The 16,463-nt window shown below is 45.6% G+C and overlaps 1 protein-coding gene across 1 annotated transcript in view; it reads right to left on the bottom strand.

The window, feature by feature from the left end:
• Window positions 1-1,878: 1,878 nt before the first annotated feature.
• LOC311434838 (uncharacterized protein) overlaps window positions 1,879-16,463 on the bottom strand; it is a 90,439-nt gene continuing 75,854 nt past the window's right edge. Inside the window, exons 5-9 of the mRNA XM_084515338.1 lie at window positions 9,395-9,496; window positions 5,138-5,189; window positions 4,984-5,023; window positions 4,800-4,889; window positions 1,879-4,453 (exon numbers count right to left, since the gene is read on the bottom strand). Of these exons, the coding sequence (XP_084371464.1) occupies window positions 2,011-4,453; window positions 4,800-4,801 (2,445 nt within the window). The 5' untranslated portion in view covers window positions 4,802-4,889; window positions 4,984-5,023; window positions 5,138-5,189; window positions 9,395-9,496 and the 3' untranslated portion in view covers window positions 1,879-2,010. The remainder of the gene's footprint in view (window positions 4,454-4,799; window positions 4,890-4,983; window positions 5,024-5,137; window positions 5,190-9,394; window positions 9,497-16,463) is intronic.

A 16,463-nucleotide genomic window follows, 5' to 3' on the forward strand; every position in this document is an offset into this window, starting at 1 on the left:
CCAGGCCCGGCTGGGACACGGCCTCCCCTCCCAGGCAGGGCCTGCCTCAGCACCAGCCCTGACTCCTACCTGCGGCTTCGCCCTGGGCATCAAGAAGTAATAGGCAAACACCAACAGAAACAGCCACAGACATAATGCAAAGAAGGCTTCTGGGCTGGGGAAGAAGCTCATTCCCCAGGCATCAGCCATGCCTGTGACGTGCCACATGGAGCCAAACTTGGCTGGCTTGAAAAGGATCAGCTGGACCGCACTCACGGTCCCCTTGCTCCACCTGCCCTGCTCAAGCTTGTCCCTCTTCGCTCGTCAGCTCGCGGCAAAATGGCAGCCAGCCTTGCACAGCCCCACTTACATAATCCGCCCTTGATTGTGATGCGCGTGGACTCGGGGCTGTCATCCCTCACCAGTTGTGGTGACAGCAGCGCTCAGCCATGGCAACGTTTGTGATGCAGGGACAGCGGGGATGAGGTGGCCCTCCCTGAGCTGAGCTAAACCCCAGGAGGTGACCTTCACCCGAGCACCAGGCAGCAGCCAGCCCAGCTGGGCCAGCTCAATGCAGCAGGGCCATGGCCAGCCCACCCCAGTGCCAAGAGCTGGCCCTGCGCAGGGCCCTGCAAAGCCCCTGGCCTCTCCCTAGGTAGGGTTGAACCCCTGGTCATGGGATTTCAACCCCCATGAGCTGTGCTCCCCCTTCTGAGAGACCATGAACTTCTTCATGGCCCTCATGCATCCAGCGAAGCAACCATGGTGACACAGTGACAATGGTGAATGCCCAAGGGAGCACCCCAGCCAGGAGGAGCACTACTCCCCAGAGTATGACCACTCAGCGGTCCTTTGCTGAAACGGGAATTAAGGTGGGGAGGGCTCGCTGTGGCTGGGCAGCCAGGAACCCCCACAGCCAGCTCAACTCCCTTACCCTTACTCCGAGTGGTACCAGGGAGATAATGTGAAGGACAACAGTGAGAAAACTCCTGGACTGAAATAAAAGCTGGGCCACTGGTCACTGACTACTTTCACAGGGATGGGTTACTAAGCTTAGAGAACTCAATTTTAAGCCCCAAATTAATGGTTTGGCATAGGGAAGTGAAGGTCATAAATATTTCCACACTTAGTGAAATGCAAGTGTGGAAATGCAAGACTTTGCAAGAGCACTTGCAAGAGGGACGTGCAAGAGCTTTTCGCTGGTGTTCCCCTGTGTCAGCTCTCACTGCTCTCTTCCTCTGGCTTGGGGATCCTGCTCATGTCCTCCTCCTTGGCCTTTTGCTCACCTCAGCACATGCTAGGGCTGGTAGAGCTGCTGCTGAGTCCCAGAGCTCAGGGCTGTCATCCCAGCAACCTCCCAGGACCTTCAGACCACCACCTCCATGCTACAACCCCGACCCTCCTTGAATGGGAGAGGCAGGGGTTCAGAGGAGATGGGCCCAGCCTATCCCACAGCAAGAAGCAGAAGTCCTGCCCACAGAGGCGTCTGTCTGCTGTTCTGCCTGTCCTAGTGCAGCCAGAACAAGAGGCACCGGGCCTCCATCTTCTGTCCCTGGCAGACACACAGCGTGCTTTCTCTTTGCCATTTGTTGTCCTGAAGGACCTACACTGCTCCCAGACCCAAACTGTAGTTGTGGTGTGCAGGGGACTTCCAGGGAGGGGGGCAGCCCACGTTGCCTCTGAAGGCCTCGGGTGGAAGGCCAGCCCTATGTCCCTGCTACCAGGCACCTGGAGCGCCATCCTAGTCCTGGCCTCTCCTCCAAAAGGTGCTAACAGAGCTGCCCACCTTGCTCATGCAATCAGGTATGAGCAGTGAGCAGGGAATGGTGCCTCTGCTCATCCAAAGGAAAGAAGAGACACACATGAGGTCGCTTGGAAAGAAACATTTATTGGGAGAGCTCCTGCTCCCTGGTGACTCCAGGCAGGGATGGTTGCAGCTTTCCATTTCTGCAGGAAGCCCAAGCAATCCCCTAATCCCATGGTGAGACTCTGCTTTCCAGCACTGGTTCTTTTCCTGTGAGGCTCCTCATCTCACTTCTTGATGCGGGCAAGTAGGGCCTTGCCTGCATCTCGGAGCGTGGCCCAGGCACACTGAAGGCAAAAGCAGATGGGGGTGAGCACACAGCAGAGGCTGCCTGGCAGAGGTGGTGTCTCTGTCCTAGGGCTCCTGTGTCTGGCTGCTGCACGTCTGGGGAGCCTCTGTGTTCCTGATGGCAGGGTCCAGGCAGGGGCTTGCTCGGATGGAAGCCTCTCCTGCTCAACTGGAGGGATCAGTATCACCTTTTTGTACAAACGGATCCCCTCCTGCTTCTGGGTGGCAGCAGCAGTCACCTTCTGGCCCTGCTTCCTCTTGGCTCTTTCCTTGGGTGGATGCCTCTCTCCTGATGTCCTGTCTCTTCCTGCGCCTGGGGTTGCAGCCTCAGATGGAGCTGAAGGCCGGGAACCATCGCTGACAGGCAGGTTGTAGTGCGGGCATCTGCTGCACTTGGGGCAGCGTCTTCTGGAGCCAGATCCATCTTGGGTGTGCCTCTTGCTCTTCTGTGATTCTTTTGGTCTTCTATGTGGTGAGGCAACGGGGTGCTCTGCTGCATGCTCCGTGCTTGAATTCTCCTCCAGCCATAAAGCCAGCAGCTGGTTCTGCAGGTTTTCAGCAGCTGTTCTGGCCATGAAGCAGTCCACGAGTGTTGTGAGCAGCTCTTCCAGGTAGGGGATCTGAATACTGGTCCCAGCAGAGTCTGGAGGCACTGGCAGAGCTGAGGGTGTCTCATCAGAGCAGCGCTGTGTCTGTGGGGAACTACTTCTTGGAGAAGATGTCCTGTTGGATGGCAGCTCAGGTGACCACACATCCCCACTGATGCTGCTCTGGCCTTCCTGGGAGTGCTCTGCTTCTCCCGTGGGAACATTCTTCTCCAGTTGCAATTCTTGTGTCTCAGTGGAGATGATGGGGCTCACACAGTCCTGTCCTGATTGCCCCTGGGGAGCTCCCTCGCTCAGTGGCGGTGCCTTCTCTTCCTGGATGGAAGGGGAAGTACCTTGACCATCACTTTGTGTCCCAGAACCCTGATCCTTCTTGGTGCAAGGCAAAGTCTTCTTGCTGGTCATGCTGCTGCTTCTGGCTGTTCCTCCATACTTCCTTTTCCAATGTGGTCTCTTCCCATCCTCCTGAGGCATCCCTTGTGCCACTCTTGGAATAGCTGCTGGCACAAACTGGGCTGGTGTCTGTGTCCCTCGTGTGCATGTATTCTTCTGGGCTGCGGACTCTTGCTGCAGGCCCAGGGGTCGTACTGCTGACTTTGTGGTGCGCCTGTCCCACTGCTGGAAGGGTGACCGGTAGGGCTGCCCAGTGCGCCTCTGCGAAGATGGGGGCTGGGATTCTTGTTGCTCCAGGATAGGTTCTAAAAAGTCCTTCTCATAGGCCAGGACCTTTGCTGGCAGCCCAAAGCACCGCTGTATCTGCTTTTTTATAATGTGACGCTCCAGCTGCCTTTTTACAGCCTCATCCAGGAATGGTATGTCCTTCACAATGGGAACCACTAACACATCAGGCTTTGGTGGTCGCTGAGGCATTTGAGGAACTGAGGCTGGGCTATCCTGCCAAGAACACACCCCATCGGTCGGCAGCTCCAGCTTCACCTCTTCTTTCCTTCTTGGGGCAAGGCAGTGCACGGTCTCCTGGGTTTCTTGATGTGGGACAGGCACCTCTGTTTCCCTGGACTGGGGGTCAGGCACCAGTGGAAGTGGGGTGGGAGCACCCTGCTGGTCCTGGACTTGTTTCTCTTGCACCTCCGTTTCCACGGACTGGGAATCAGGCACCAGTGGAAGTGGGGTGGGAGCACCCTGCTGGTCCTGCACTTGTTTCTCTTGCACCTCCGTTTCCATGGACTGGGAATCAGGCACCAGTGGAAGTGGGGTGGGAGCACCCTGCTGGTCCTGGAGTTCCTTCTGTTGCTGCTTCACTCTGTAGGCCCTGTGGCAGCTGGCCATCTCTTTTGTGCAGGGTGGATGTGGGCCCATGTCATGCTGCTCCTCTGGGACAGTACTGGGAAGTAGACAGGGCTGGACTGTGGAAGCTTGAACCATGTCTGCTCCATTCAGAAGAGTTGTGAGTGACAGCTGTGAAGCACTTTCACTCATCCTGGTGTAAGTGTGGGAGTCGTCCTTGTATGGGATCAGTGGGGCCTTTGAAGAGCAACTGGCATTTGTTGCCACAACGGCAGCAAGGGAGTTGTCACTCCAAGTGGAAAAGGAGGCCCTTGAAGAGCAGCAGGGATCCATGTCCAAAACAGAAGTGATGGATACATTGCTACAAGATGATGGAGAGGTCTTCGAAGAGTGGTGGGCTTTCATTTTGACGACAGAAGTGCAGGAGTTCCTTCTCCCAGTGGACAGAGACATCCCTGAAGAGGAGCTGGTTTCCGTTGTACTGATGGGATTGAGGGAGTCATCAGTGCGCTCAGTAATCTCGAAGCTGTACCTGTGGGAGGAGGAGGAGGAGGGAAAGGCTGAGTCCAGGACTCCTGAGCACTTCAGGGCTCTACTGCTGCCTCAGAGGATCTGGCAGGCAGTGTTACTGCCATGGGGTCCAAATCAGTGTGTGCCAGTGACTCCCTCCCTACCCACCGCGTACAGAAGTTCAGGACAAGTGAGGAATGCTGTCAGGCTCTGAATTTTTCTGGTAAATCCATTGCCTCTGTAATGGCATTGCCCCTCAGACTTGAGGTCCGCAAATTTCCCTGTGTCCTCCCCCAGTCTTTTTCCCCTGACAATGTTCGCTACTCCATCCCCTTCTCCCCTTCCCATCCCCTCTTCAGTGGCCTCACATTTCAATGTATCTGTTGAGGTCCTCGAGGATCGTGTTGAACTGTTGGGTTAGTCTAGGCACACCATCCAGCTCCGGGTGTTTGGGACATCTGTGAAGAAGCAAAGCACAGTATTAGCAGGACCTCATTTCGTGGGGTTGACCAGAGAAGGCTGTCACACTCCAGAGTGAATGGCTCCACTTACGGTTTCTTTGAGGGCTGTGAAGAGTCATGGGCATCCCGAACTGTTGGCAGAGAAGACAGACAGTCAGTGGACTGGGAGCCCCTGGTAGGGCAGCTGGCACATGGGGCCAGGCGGTATCTTTCCAGGGCACCTGTCCTTGTCCTGGGCTGCTCACCTCTGCGAATCTCCTGGTTTCTTCTGTAACGGCGTCTTCTCAGCCTCCTTTCCTATATGGGCACAGAAAGCAGTGGGTGAGAGGGAGTCCCCAGTAGCTTCAGCAGCACCCACAAACCCAAGGCATGGCCAGGGCCAGGCCCATGCCTGCCCCAAGCCTCCTGGCCCAGGCTGGCCAGGCCCGGCTGGGACACGGCCTCCCCTCCCAGGCAGGGCCTGCCTCAGCACCAGCCCTGACTCCTACCTGCGGCTTCGCCCTGGGCATCAAGAAGTAATAGGCAAACACCAACAGAAACAGCCACAGACATAATGCAAAGAAGGCTTCTGGGCTGGGGAAGAAGCTCATTCCCCAGGCATCAGCCATGCCTGTGACGTGCCACATGGAGCCAAACTTGGCTGGCTTGAAAAGGATCAGCTGGACCGCACTCACGGTCCCCTTGCTCCACCTGCCCTGCTCAAGCTTGTCCCTCTTCGCTCGTCAGCTCGCGGCAAAATGGCAGCCAGCCTTGCACAGCCCCACTTACATAATCCGCCCTTGATTGTGATGCGCGTGGACTCGGGGCTGTCATCCCTCACCAGCTGTGATGACAGCAGCGCTCAGCCATGGCAACGTTTGTGATGCAGGGACAGCGGGGATGAGGTGGCCCTCCCTGAGCTGAGCTAAACCAGCCGGTAGCAGCCAGCCCTGCCAGGCCAGCTCAGCACAGCAGGGCCATGGCCAACCCACCCCAGTCCTGAGAGCTGACCTGGCACAGGGCCCTGCAATGCCACTGGCTTCAAAACACAAACAGAGTGAGAAAACTCGTGGTCAAAATAAAGGCAAGGCAAACTTTCTCTAACTACTCCTGTGGGTATAGTTTACTCATCTTGGCAAATTGAAATGTATTTTAAACATCAAAAATTTGTTTATTGCATTGGGAAATGAAAATCATAAACTTTTAAATGTTTAGAATTAAACACTTAGTGAAATGCAGTGGGACTGCAAAGGCTTTTCGCTGGTGTTCCCCTGTGTCAGCTCTCACTGCTCTCTTCCTCTGGCTTGGGGATCCTGCTCATGTCCTCCTCCTTGGCCTTTTGCTCACCTCAGCACATGCTAGGGCTGGTAGAGCTGCTGCTGAGTCCCAGAGCTCAGGGCTGTCATCCCAGCAACCTCCCAGGACCTTCAGACCACCACCTCCATGCTACAACCCCGACCCTCCTTGAATGGGAGAGGCAGGGGTTCAGAGGAGATGGGCCCAGCCTATCCCACAGCAAGAAGCAGAAGTCCTGCCCACAGAGGCGTCTGTCTGCTGTTCTGCCTGTCCTAGTGCAGCCAGAACAAGAGGCACCGGGCCTCCATCTTCTGTCCCTGGCAGACACACAGCGTGCTTTCTCTTTGCTACTTGTTGTCCTGAAGGACCTACACTGCTCCCAGACCCAAACTGTAGTTGTGGTGTGCAGGGGACTTCCAGGGAGGGGGGCAGCCCACGTTGCCTCTGAAGGCCTCAGGTGGAAGGCCCACTGCATTCTGGTGAGGCCGCACCTCGAGTACTGTGTTCAGTTTTGGGCCCCTCGCTACAAGAAGGACATCGAGGTGCTTAAGCGAGTCCAGAGAAGGGTGACAAAGCTGGTGAGGGGTCTGGAAAACAAGTCCTATGAGGAGCGGCTGAGGGAACTGGGCTTGTTCAGCCTGGAGAAAAGGAGGCTCAGGGGCGACCTTATCGCTCTCTACAGGTGCCTTAAAGGAGGCTGTAGCGAGGTGGGGGTTGGTCTGTTCTCCCACGTGCCTGGTGACAGGACGAGGGGGAATGGGCTAAAGTTGCGCCAGGGGAGTTTTAGGTTGGATGTTAGGAAGAACTTCTTTACTGAAAGGGTTGTTAGGCATTGGAACAGGCTGCCCAGGGAAGTGGTGGAGTCACCATCCCTGGAGGTCTTTAAAAGACGTTTAGATGTAGAGCTTAGTGATATGGTTTAGTGGAGGACTTGGTAGTGTTAGGTCAGAGGTTGGACTAGGTGATCTTCGAGGTCTCTTCCAACCTAGAAATTCTGTGATTCTGGGGTAGAATATGCAATTCACATGATATCTTTTAAAGTTTATTGTTTTGTTTTCTTTTTCCATTATGTGAATATTTAGTATTTTGCACTTTTTTTTTTTTTTAGTTTTATGTAGTTACTTAATTTTCATGTCTTTTTTTTTTTTCTTCTCTGTTAATGTAACTCAAGGTAGCAACACCATAAAATTCTTCTGTGTCTCTGCCTTTTCTAATTGTCTTCAGGAGGGAGAAGGATTATAGAATCACAGAATCACAGTGTCATCTAGGTTGGAAGAGACCTCCAAGATCACCAAGTCCAACCTCTGACCTAAAGCTAACAAGTCCTCCACTAAACCATATCACTAAACTCTAAATCTAAACGTCTTTTAAAGACCTCCAGGGCATTCATAAGATAAAAACAGCAGTTCTAAACAAACTTTTTGTTAATGCAATATGTCTCATGGTTTCAGACAGACATTTCAATCTTTACATAATAAATTGCTTGCAGTTTGAAAAGTCACAGACAGGTATATGAATTGATACCATATTTCTTTTTTAATGTTCAGATGGTAATTCAAAGGATTATTCAAGAAATTATACACTGATTTCTTGAAATAGACAGTTAAGTAGAAGCAATGTTGTACTTATTGCTGGGTTCTTATGATTTTACTGCTTGTAAACTGATATGAAAGACTGAAACAGTAGGAGAGGACCATCTTTACTTAATTTATACAGTTGATTCAACCAAAGGGAACATTTTTTCCCTTTTCTGGGAGTAGAATGGTGTCTTTTGCAGTAACTTTGCACACATGTTCATCATGGCTCATAATGGCGGGTGGTTTCTCATCTTCATACCATCTCTTAATCATAAATTTTCTGTGAATCACGGAATGTTTTCACTTGAAAGATTCACAGGATCAACATCTGTTGTGGAGATTGATACAGCAGAAGAAGACCTAATGCAGACTGTTTAGTGTTAGTTAAAGACTGGAGATTGCAGAGAACGCCTTTATACACACTCTCAAGCAATTTATATATCTTCCCCAACTTCTTCCCAAAATTTCTGTTCTATCTCAGTTTGCACTATTCATGCAACCTGTCCTTTTTCCTTTTGTACAGTTTTTAAAAGACAAAATGACTGATACAAGAAAGGAATGACACATGGTTCTATATAATCATGAAGAAAACCACTGCAGAAAAAATGTTTGTTACTTATATACTGTCTGAATGCATGAACTTTGTATTATTTATGAGACAGTAGTGCGCAGCAGAGACTTATTTAGTATAAAGTCCCTTTTGCTCATTTGCAGAGTTGTTTGCAAAGAGGTACTTGTATTATAAACAGTAAAGCTGTGGGAGAAAAAAAAAAAAAAAGAAAAAAAAAAGAGGAATTTTGTTTAAACCAAAACCTTGAAGAAGAAAATCCTGTAGTAGAATCAAAAATTGAATTTACGTAGGAGTTCTACCAGAAGTACTTATTGTGTCTTGTCATTGAAATTAGCTCATCACTACATTGAAGTTTTCCTGTTGAATCTTATCCAACAGTTTTGCCAATTACTAGACTGTGGCTTGGGAGATTTTCAGGTTCTGATGTAGAGTGTACATGTTTGTTTCTTTATGTTGGTTTTGTTTGTTTGTTTGTTTGTTTGTTTTGTGTGTGTTTTTTTTTAGTAAGAGATTCAAGAACAAATATAGGCATAGAGTGACAGTGAAAAAAAAGTAATTTACTACAGCACATCTTCCAGTTATGTATAATTTCTTTTGCATGTCATGTTGTTTGCATATGCAGATAGTGAGAATTGGTCTCAGCATGTGTACATGCAGAAAACTTCAAAGTGCTTGGAGCATGAAACCTGTATTTTCACAGTCCTAAAAATGTTAAAAGTTTGACACAGTTAAAACAATCATCAAATGTTTATAATGTTAAACTAAAATGATTAGGTTAGCATGCAAATATATTATACAAGAGATCTAATGGCTGGTACCATTATATAAACTTTTCAGATGGACATTTTCTCATTTTCTGATTTCAGGTACTGCTGATTTTTCATAACAGGTATGAATATGGAAGAAGATCAGAAATCAAAATGCACTGTATTCATGTCAGACTAACTACCAAATACTGAGTTCAGATGTTGCCAAAAGGTGGAACATAAAGTAACACCAAAAAATAATAATAATAATATTTTATTTTTTTTAAAGGGGGCTTTTCTTTTTTTTCCCTAGGTCTAGCTGCTTCTCATTACCTGTTACTCCAGGAATTTGACTGAGATGGTGTCCAGCCTGCCTCCATAGCCTAGTAATCCTTGCCAAGGGCAAGTCCTTCTGGGACTGGAAGATATTTGGATCTATGAAAAGAAAGTTCAATGCATCTGGAAGTTACTAGTAGGCAGCAAAGACAACACTGGAAGAAAAAAAAACATGATTGAAAGAGTATGACTGAAAGGTGGGAAATGAGACTAAGAGAGGAAGAAGGGGGAAAAAAAAAAAAAAGATTTGCATAGAGACTATAGGGAAAAGAAAGGGGAAATCTGTGCATATATTAGTAGTTTGGAGCTCACCAGAAAAAAGAAAAAAAAAAAAGGAAGCGGATTCTGTGATCTTGTTTTAGCACAGTGAAGCAAAATGACTGAAATCACCTGAATGGAAATGCTGCTGAAATAATGCTACTGGCTTACTGGCTTTCTGTTTGCCAAATAAGCTACCTTTCCCCACCATTTCTGTGTTTGCCAGGTTGTCTTGGCCTATCTGAAACAGTTCAGTGGCACTCCCAGTGAATCCATCTGCCTTTGGATCTTGTCCCACTGGGGAACTATTACACCAGCCTCTGAAATACAACCTTTCTTGCTTGAAACACAGCTATTGTTTAACAGTTCAGAACAACAAGCTGAGGGCAGGAACTGAAGAATAATGTCTCCTCTTGAAACAGCTAATTATACTTGTGTTGATCTAGTGTTAAACTTTTTCTGTTATCGTTGGCTAAACAATCTTGTGTATCTTGCCTTTGCTGAGGTTTTCTAGTGGCTTCATCTTGGGCTGCAGCCTGTATTATGCAGAAATGTGAGAGAGTCTTATTTGACACAAGCTGTGCCTTGCTTTTCTTTAAACGCTGCTTGCCAGGATGGCTGTATTTTTAACATCAGGTTACCTTCTTCTAGGATGGCACACCACGCATCTAAGAATGCAGGGAAGTTTTAATGCCACCTTGGATAAGTATTGTCAGTTAGCAGTAAGATCCTTCCAAGCTAGGGAAACATTAGCCAGTAATTTTGGTAGCAACATTCTGTGCTTTACTAAAAGAACTTCAGAATCCCAGCACCCATCTCTTTTTTAATATCAAAGTCAAGAATGGCTTCCTGAAATCAAATCTGAAGAGGTTGTCTTTGTAGTAGAACTAATGCAAGTAATCAGGACTAATATCTCTGAGGTTCGATTAGCTTAGCGAGCAATATGTTTTTGTTTTTTAAATAAGATAATGTGTAGTCAAGTTACTGAGTCCTTCCTATGGCTGCATTCATTCACAAGCAGAATCTGGAGGTGCCTTGTCACAAAGCCACCTAAGGTATTCATATCTTTCAAAAAACTGAGATGCTTGTTCTTCAGTGTCTTTCCACAGTAATCCATTTGTGCACAGAAAAAAGCTTCATCCAGCTGGATGAAGATGGGATCCAAAGCTTGTTCAATCAAGTGAAATAGGAACATGGGCTTTGGTTCCTTCATCATGAAAGCAGCTGACCTGCACTGAACACACTACCAGAGTTCAGTACAGCAATTACATGTTAAAAGCAGAAGGCAGATGTAATATCCAAGTACACTCTGCAATGGAGGCATACAAAACACATCTGAAAAGCTGTATGGTTACAACTATGAACTGCCATGCATTTTAGTGTAGCCCATTCAAAAGAATACAGGTGTAGACTGGTACAGAAATCAGAACATCTCCCATAAAGAAGAGTTCTCATGTATCAGGTTTCCAGGAGTTGTCCAAAATACATGCTTGGGTGGGAACTATTAGTCATCCTGCTTGAAATTTGAGACTTTCATAATTTCATGAGAAGAGAATGCTTTGTATTGTTTGGGTTCTGTGAAGCTGGATTTTCATGGCAAATATATTGTTCACCCACAATATATTTGTGGGTGAACTGCTCTTCCTTGATAAAAGCAACATTTTTAAATGACAGAAAGTAAATTCCCCTTCCCAGACTTTTAAGAGTAGCAGCAAGACCATACATCTGTTCCCAAATTTTCAAATACATATACTCTCTTTTTAACCTATTCTTCAGTACAAAAGGAAAGTCACAGAATCACAGAATTGTAGGGGTTGGAAGGAACTTCAAGACATCATTGGGTCCAGGCCTCCCCCCACCAAAGCAGGTTCCCTAGAGCAGGTTGCACAGGTAGGCATCTAGGTGGGTCTTGAATATCTTCTCCAGAGAAGGAGAATCCATAACCTCCCTGGGCAGCTTGTTCCAGCGCTCTGTCACCCTCACTGTGAAGAATTTCTTTCGCATGTTGGTGCAGATCTTCCTGTGATCCGTTTTTTGTCCATTGCCCCTTGTCCTGTCCCCACAAACCACTGAAAAGAGGTTGGCCAAATCCCTCTGTCTCCCACCTTAAGATATTTGTATAGATTGATAACATCCCCTCTCAGTCTTCTCTTCTCCAGGCTGAACAGACCCAGGACTCTCAGCCTTTCCTCACAGGGAAGATGCTACAGGCCCCATATCATCTTTGTGGCCCTCCACTGAGGATTCCAGGAGAGTCTTTTTTGTACTGGGGAGCCCAAAACTGGACACAGTACTACAGGTGAGGCCTGACCAGGGCAGAGTAAAGGGGGAGGATCACCTCCCTTGACCTGAAGGCCACACTGCTTTTAATGCACGCCAGGATCCCTTCTTGGCCACCAGGTCACACTGCTGGCTCATGGACAACCTGTCATCCACCAGGGCCCCCACGTCGTTTTCGGCAGAGCTCCTCTCCAGCATGTAAAATGATGTAAATCTTTGCAGAACCTTGTATTTATTTAGCAGTCTTCTTGAAATTGGTGCTTATATCAAGAACTGAGTAGCATAGCAGTGGTTTCTGGCTCTGTATAACACCTGGCATCTTTGACTACTTCCATATTAGTGCATTAAATGGGGTCAGATGTTAAATTATTAGCACACCTCTTGGAATAATTTTGATACAAAGTAATACCCTTCTAGATAATGCCACAGTTTTCAGGTCTTATCTAGTCCTAAAAACAACTGCCTGTTTGGAGGCAGCCACATGTTTTCAGAGAGTAAAACAGTTTAGCTAACTGACCGTGAGTTCACTCACATCAACAGGCCACAGAGCCAGAGGAGAACCCTGGTCCATTGTATTTACTGGTATAAATGTAGCCCCGGAGTTCTGCATCCTAACTGTACATAGTGTCATCAGTAACAGAATATTTGCTGTCTGGATTCTATTGCTATGTGATTAAGAAATATTCTACTTTTCAGTTATTACAGCAGACTCAGCAATCACCATCATTTGCATTAGCACAGCAGATGTCATAAACACAAATAAAAATGTTTGATTTGTCGTCTGTAGATAAGCAGAAAGTTTGGATAGCTCCCATCTTTTCTGAAGATATAAGTAGCCAGTAAAACAAAGGAAAAATAAAATAAAGAAAAGAAAGTAAAGAAAAAAAAAATCAAAGAGAGAATTTTATTCAGGGTGACTGCATGACAGATGAATAGCACAAGTATATTTCTCAGCCAGTAGGAAGAAACAGAGGAGACTGACCAAAGGTTATGGCTTACAGGCATAAATTTATCCTCTGTGATGAATTGTAACCAGATCCTACCAGTTTCAACTTTGAAGTTTTCCTGAACCTGTAAGGTTACAGGTCTGAACATATCTCTACCTCTGGTTGGCATGACTCTTGATTTTCTGCATTTTTTAAAATACAAAAATAAAGGAAAGAAACTAAAACAAACAATAACATATTAGTAATTTAAATCTTAACTATATATATATAATATATATATAAAGGTGTATTCATAAGCACAGTTAATGCTTCTTTAAAAATACAGACAGCAGCTTAATACTACAATCAGACAATCCATTTCATCCATATTTCTTCTAAAAAGCATGTATGCAACTGAAGTATAATCATGACATCTATTCTTGGGATAAGGTATGCATTTCTTCCTCTACTTGTGGAAAAAAAAAAATTGCTTTTTAAAGCTTCATAATTTGCACTCATCCTCTCTGAGCCCAATGTGAAACAAAAAAGCAAACAAAAAATCTAGGTATAGACAATGGTGGACAATGACTAAAACTGTCTGCTGTGTTTAGTGATATGGTTTAGTGGAGGACTTGTTAGTGTTAGGTCAGAGGTTGGACTCTGTGATCTTGGAGGTCTATTCTATAATAGGGAAATCTATTTTGCTACTAATATTCATCAGTAAAGGTGGTGAATGCTGTTTTTCATGAGTATTATTGTCAGTAGTTCTTTTCAGTATACACACAGAGTACATGTAGGTGAATCAGCCCTGTTATACTGAAACTTGCTTTTCTCCTAGAAGCTGGTCCTTGAAATGACCCCAGATAGAAAATGCTTCTTCTCACAGAGACTAAAAGTATCAGGATCTGCTCGAAATGCTCCATAATTTTCCTGCAGAGCTGTATGACGAGATGTGAACCTTGCCTGATATAACTGTGCCAAGAGGAGTTGTTTCGGTAGTATAAAATTTCTGTGTTATAATTTCATTTCACCCAGAGGAGACAGTATTGTTTCATTCTAATATAAAAGGAAACCTTCTTTATGTTGTGTGCTGGAATGGGATTCAGATCAGTTAGTGCAACAGTCTGAAAGTACAGGTCCAGTCTAAGACAGACTTAAACTTACATGTATGTAAAGTCTCTTTCTATTCACTGGAGAAAAAGCGGTACCTCTAGAAGACATCTTAGCTTTCCCAAGCCAGATGTCCAAGCAAAGTAGCATAAATCACCCTTTCTCTCTCTGCTGACAATAAAGGGAGCTGAGGCAACTGATTTTGTCTGGGCTGTCTAGCTTTCAGACCTGCATAAGGACATGACTGTGTGTATTGGGTTCAACCAAAGGTCCAGCTTATCCATTTTACAGTGTTCAGCAATAAGCTGTGAGTAAATTCACAGTTAGTATGCAAACACGGAAACATCTGCAAACCTAGCAATTTATGTCATTTAAGCTCCCACTGTTGGGATGCTTTGTTAGCACACAGCCATTCCTTCACCTGTAGAGAATGTTGGCCTTCATAGTCTTTCTCAGGAATTGTTTGAAAGTGTTTTGTTTGTTTGTTTGTTTGTTTGTTTGTTTAGGGACTAATCCAGTTTTGAAAATGAAAGCTGGAAAAGCTTAGATGGAAACACCATCACCTTTCTGGGGAAGGGAATGATTAGGTATGGATCTGGTTTGCCTTTATTATTCCCTGTGCCATTCAAACAATATGCATCTACCTGTTAGGACAGCCTGCAGTCAGCTTCTATAGTCAACATCGTCATATTGCACAGCAGTTCTGTGCCACAGGAAAGCAATATTCCAAACTTATAGATTCACCACAAAGTTAAAAAAAAAAAATGCAAACACATAAAAGCTTACAAGCAAAGAACGTTAAAGCTCCAATGTCAAACATCTGAAAGCTGGGGAAAATTTCAAATGAAGCATTCCCCATGCCACATGAAATGGACCCTCCTAGCTATGGTCTGGCTCATGTGATGCACAGAAAGGATCTAAACTAAGGCAGAGCTATCTCACTCAGAGCTAGTGAAAGGAATGATGATATGGCTTTCCCTGGCCTTCCATAGCTGAATTTTTCATTCTAAGAAACTTTTAAAACAGTAGATATGTGCACATGAATTCATCTGAGTAATATGAACTGTATTATATAGGCAGTCAATCCTCTATTGCTCATGTCCTCAACAATAAGCCTTCTGATAGATCAAGCCAGGAGAAATTGTATGCTTGTAGAAGACAAAGTTATAAGGGCACATGCCTGACACCTTCAACAGAAGTGGGAGGGACTATGACTGTTGCATCTGGAAGTTAGCGCATAGGTCTCAATGACCTCCATGAAGCTGTCATTTGCCCCGTGGTCATTTAGAGAATTAGAATCCTGATCCCCAGTGAAAAATAATTTATTACATAGAATGAAGCTTTTAAAATGCTGGTAAAATAACTAAGTGTTATTCCCCAAAAGCAAGGGTATTTTGATTAAATTACCTAGGGAAAACATTTATTTTCCATAGGCAATATGGTGTAATGAAAATGTAACATGTCTATTTTAATCTTAAGAATAGTTCTCCTCCCTTAGGATTCCCATTTGTTAGAAAATTCATATTGGGAATATAAAGAGCTGTAAATTTTGCTTCATCTTGATATTAACCCATTGCTCACTTCCATAAATTGTCATTCTAACCAACCACAGTAAGAAAATGACATGGGGTTTTGCACCCTCCTCACCTTTGAGGAGGCCAAAGAGATGGGGAATAAGTCAAAAGGGCTTAGATCCTCACCTGAGACATCTCCAGAGTCTGGAAAAAGCACTGGGTTAAACCCTAATAAGGGTGAAGCATCACCCAAACTTGGAGTCTCTTCTATAATAAGCCAAAAGTCTGTTTCTATTGGTCTCTCTTACATATATATAGCTGGTAGTGCTTCTAAGGGAGGCAGACAGCCAAAAAGCACATTGCTCAGTCATCTTGGTACTTTTTTTTTTTTTTTTTTCCTCACAGTATAGACCTATAGAATAATACTCTGAGAGGTAAAAAAGATAATACTTCCTAACATGCCTTCATTGGACCCACATCACTCCTGTCCTCCCAGGAGCATGACCAGCAGAACTGTTTCTCAAGAGTCCTGCTTTCTCAGCACAGGAAAACAGAATTGTTTTTATCCCTAAATCCCTCCACTGTTAAAGTTAATCTATAAGCCATATGTGCAAAAGATGCCTTCTAAACTAGTACCCATGCTCAAGTGAATTCTCAAGGACAACCTGTCAGCTGCACATGTGAACTCAAAGACCATATGCAAATGTTTTTTCTGAGCACTGACAGGGTCTAAACTGAGACCCTTTTAGAAATTTGTTTCTAGAGTTTAATAGTTGAAGTGGATGGACTTCTTAATTTAATATTTTCATCGATAAAGCAAGATTTATGTTTTTGGTCTCTGGCCATTACAAAAGCCTTTCTAATTCATGATCAAGATGTTTAAAAGAACATAATTTACCTTCAAAGCCCTTGATTTGGGATTATATTATAGTCTCTATACCTTTACAGAATTTCAGGGGTCTATATGTTTATCAAGGA

This window comes from Aythya ferina, assembly GCF_964211825.1.
Source record: "Aythya ferina genome assembly, chromosome: 3".
NCBI classification, from domain to species: domain Eukaryota; kingdom Metazoa; phylum Chordata; class Aves; order Anseriformes; family Anatidae; genus Aythya; species Aythya ferina.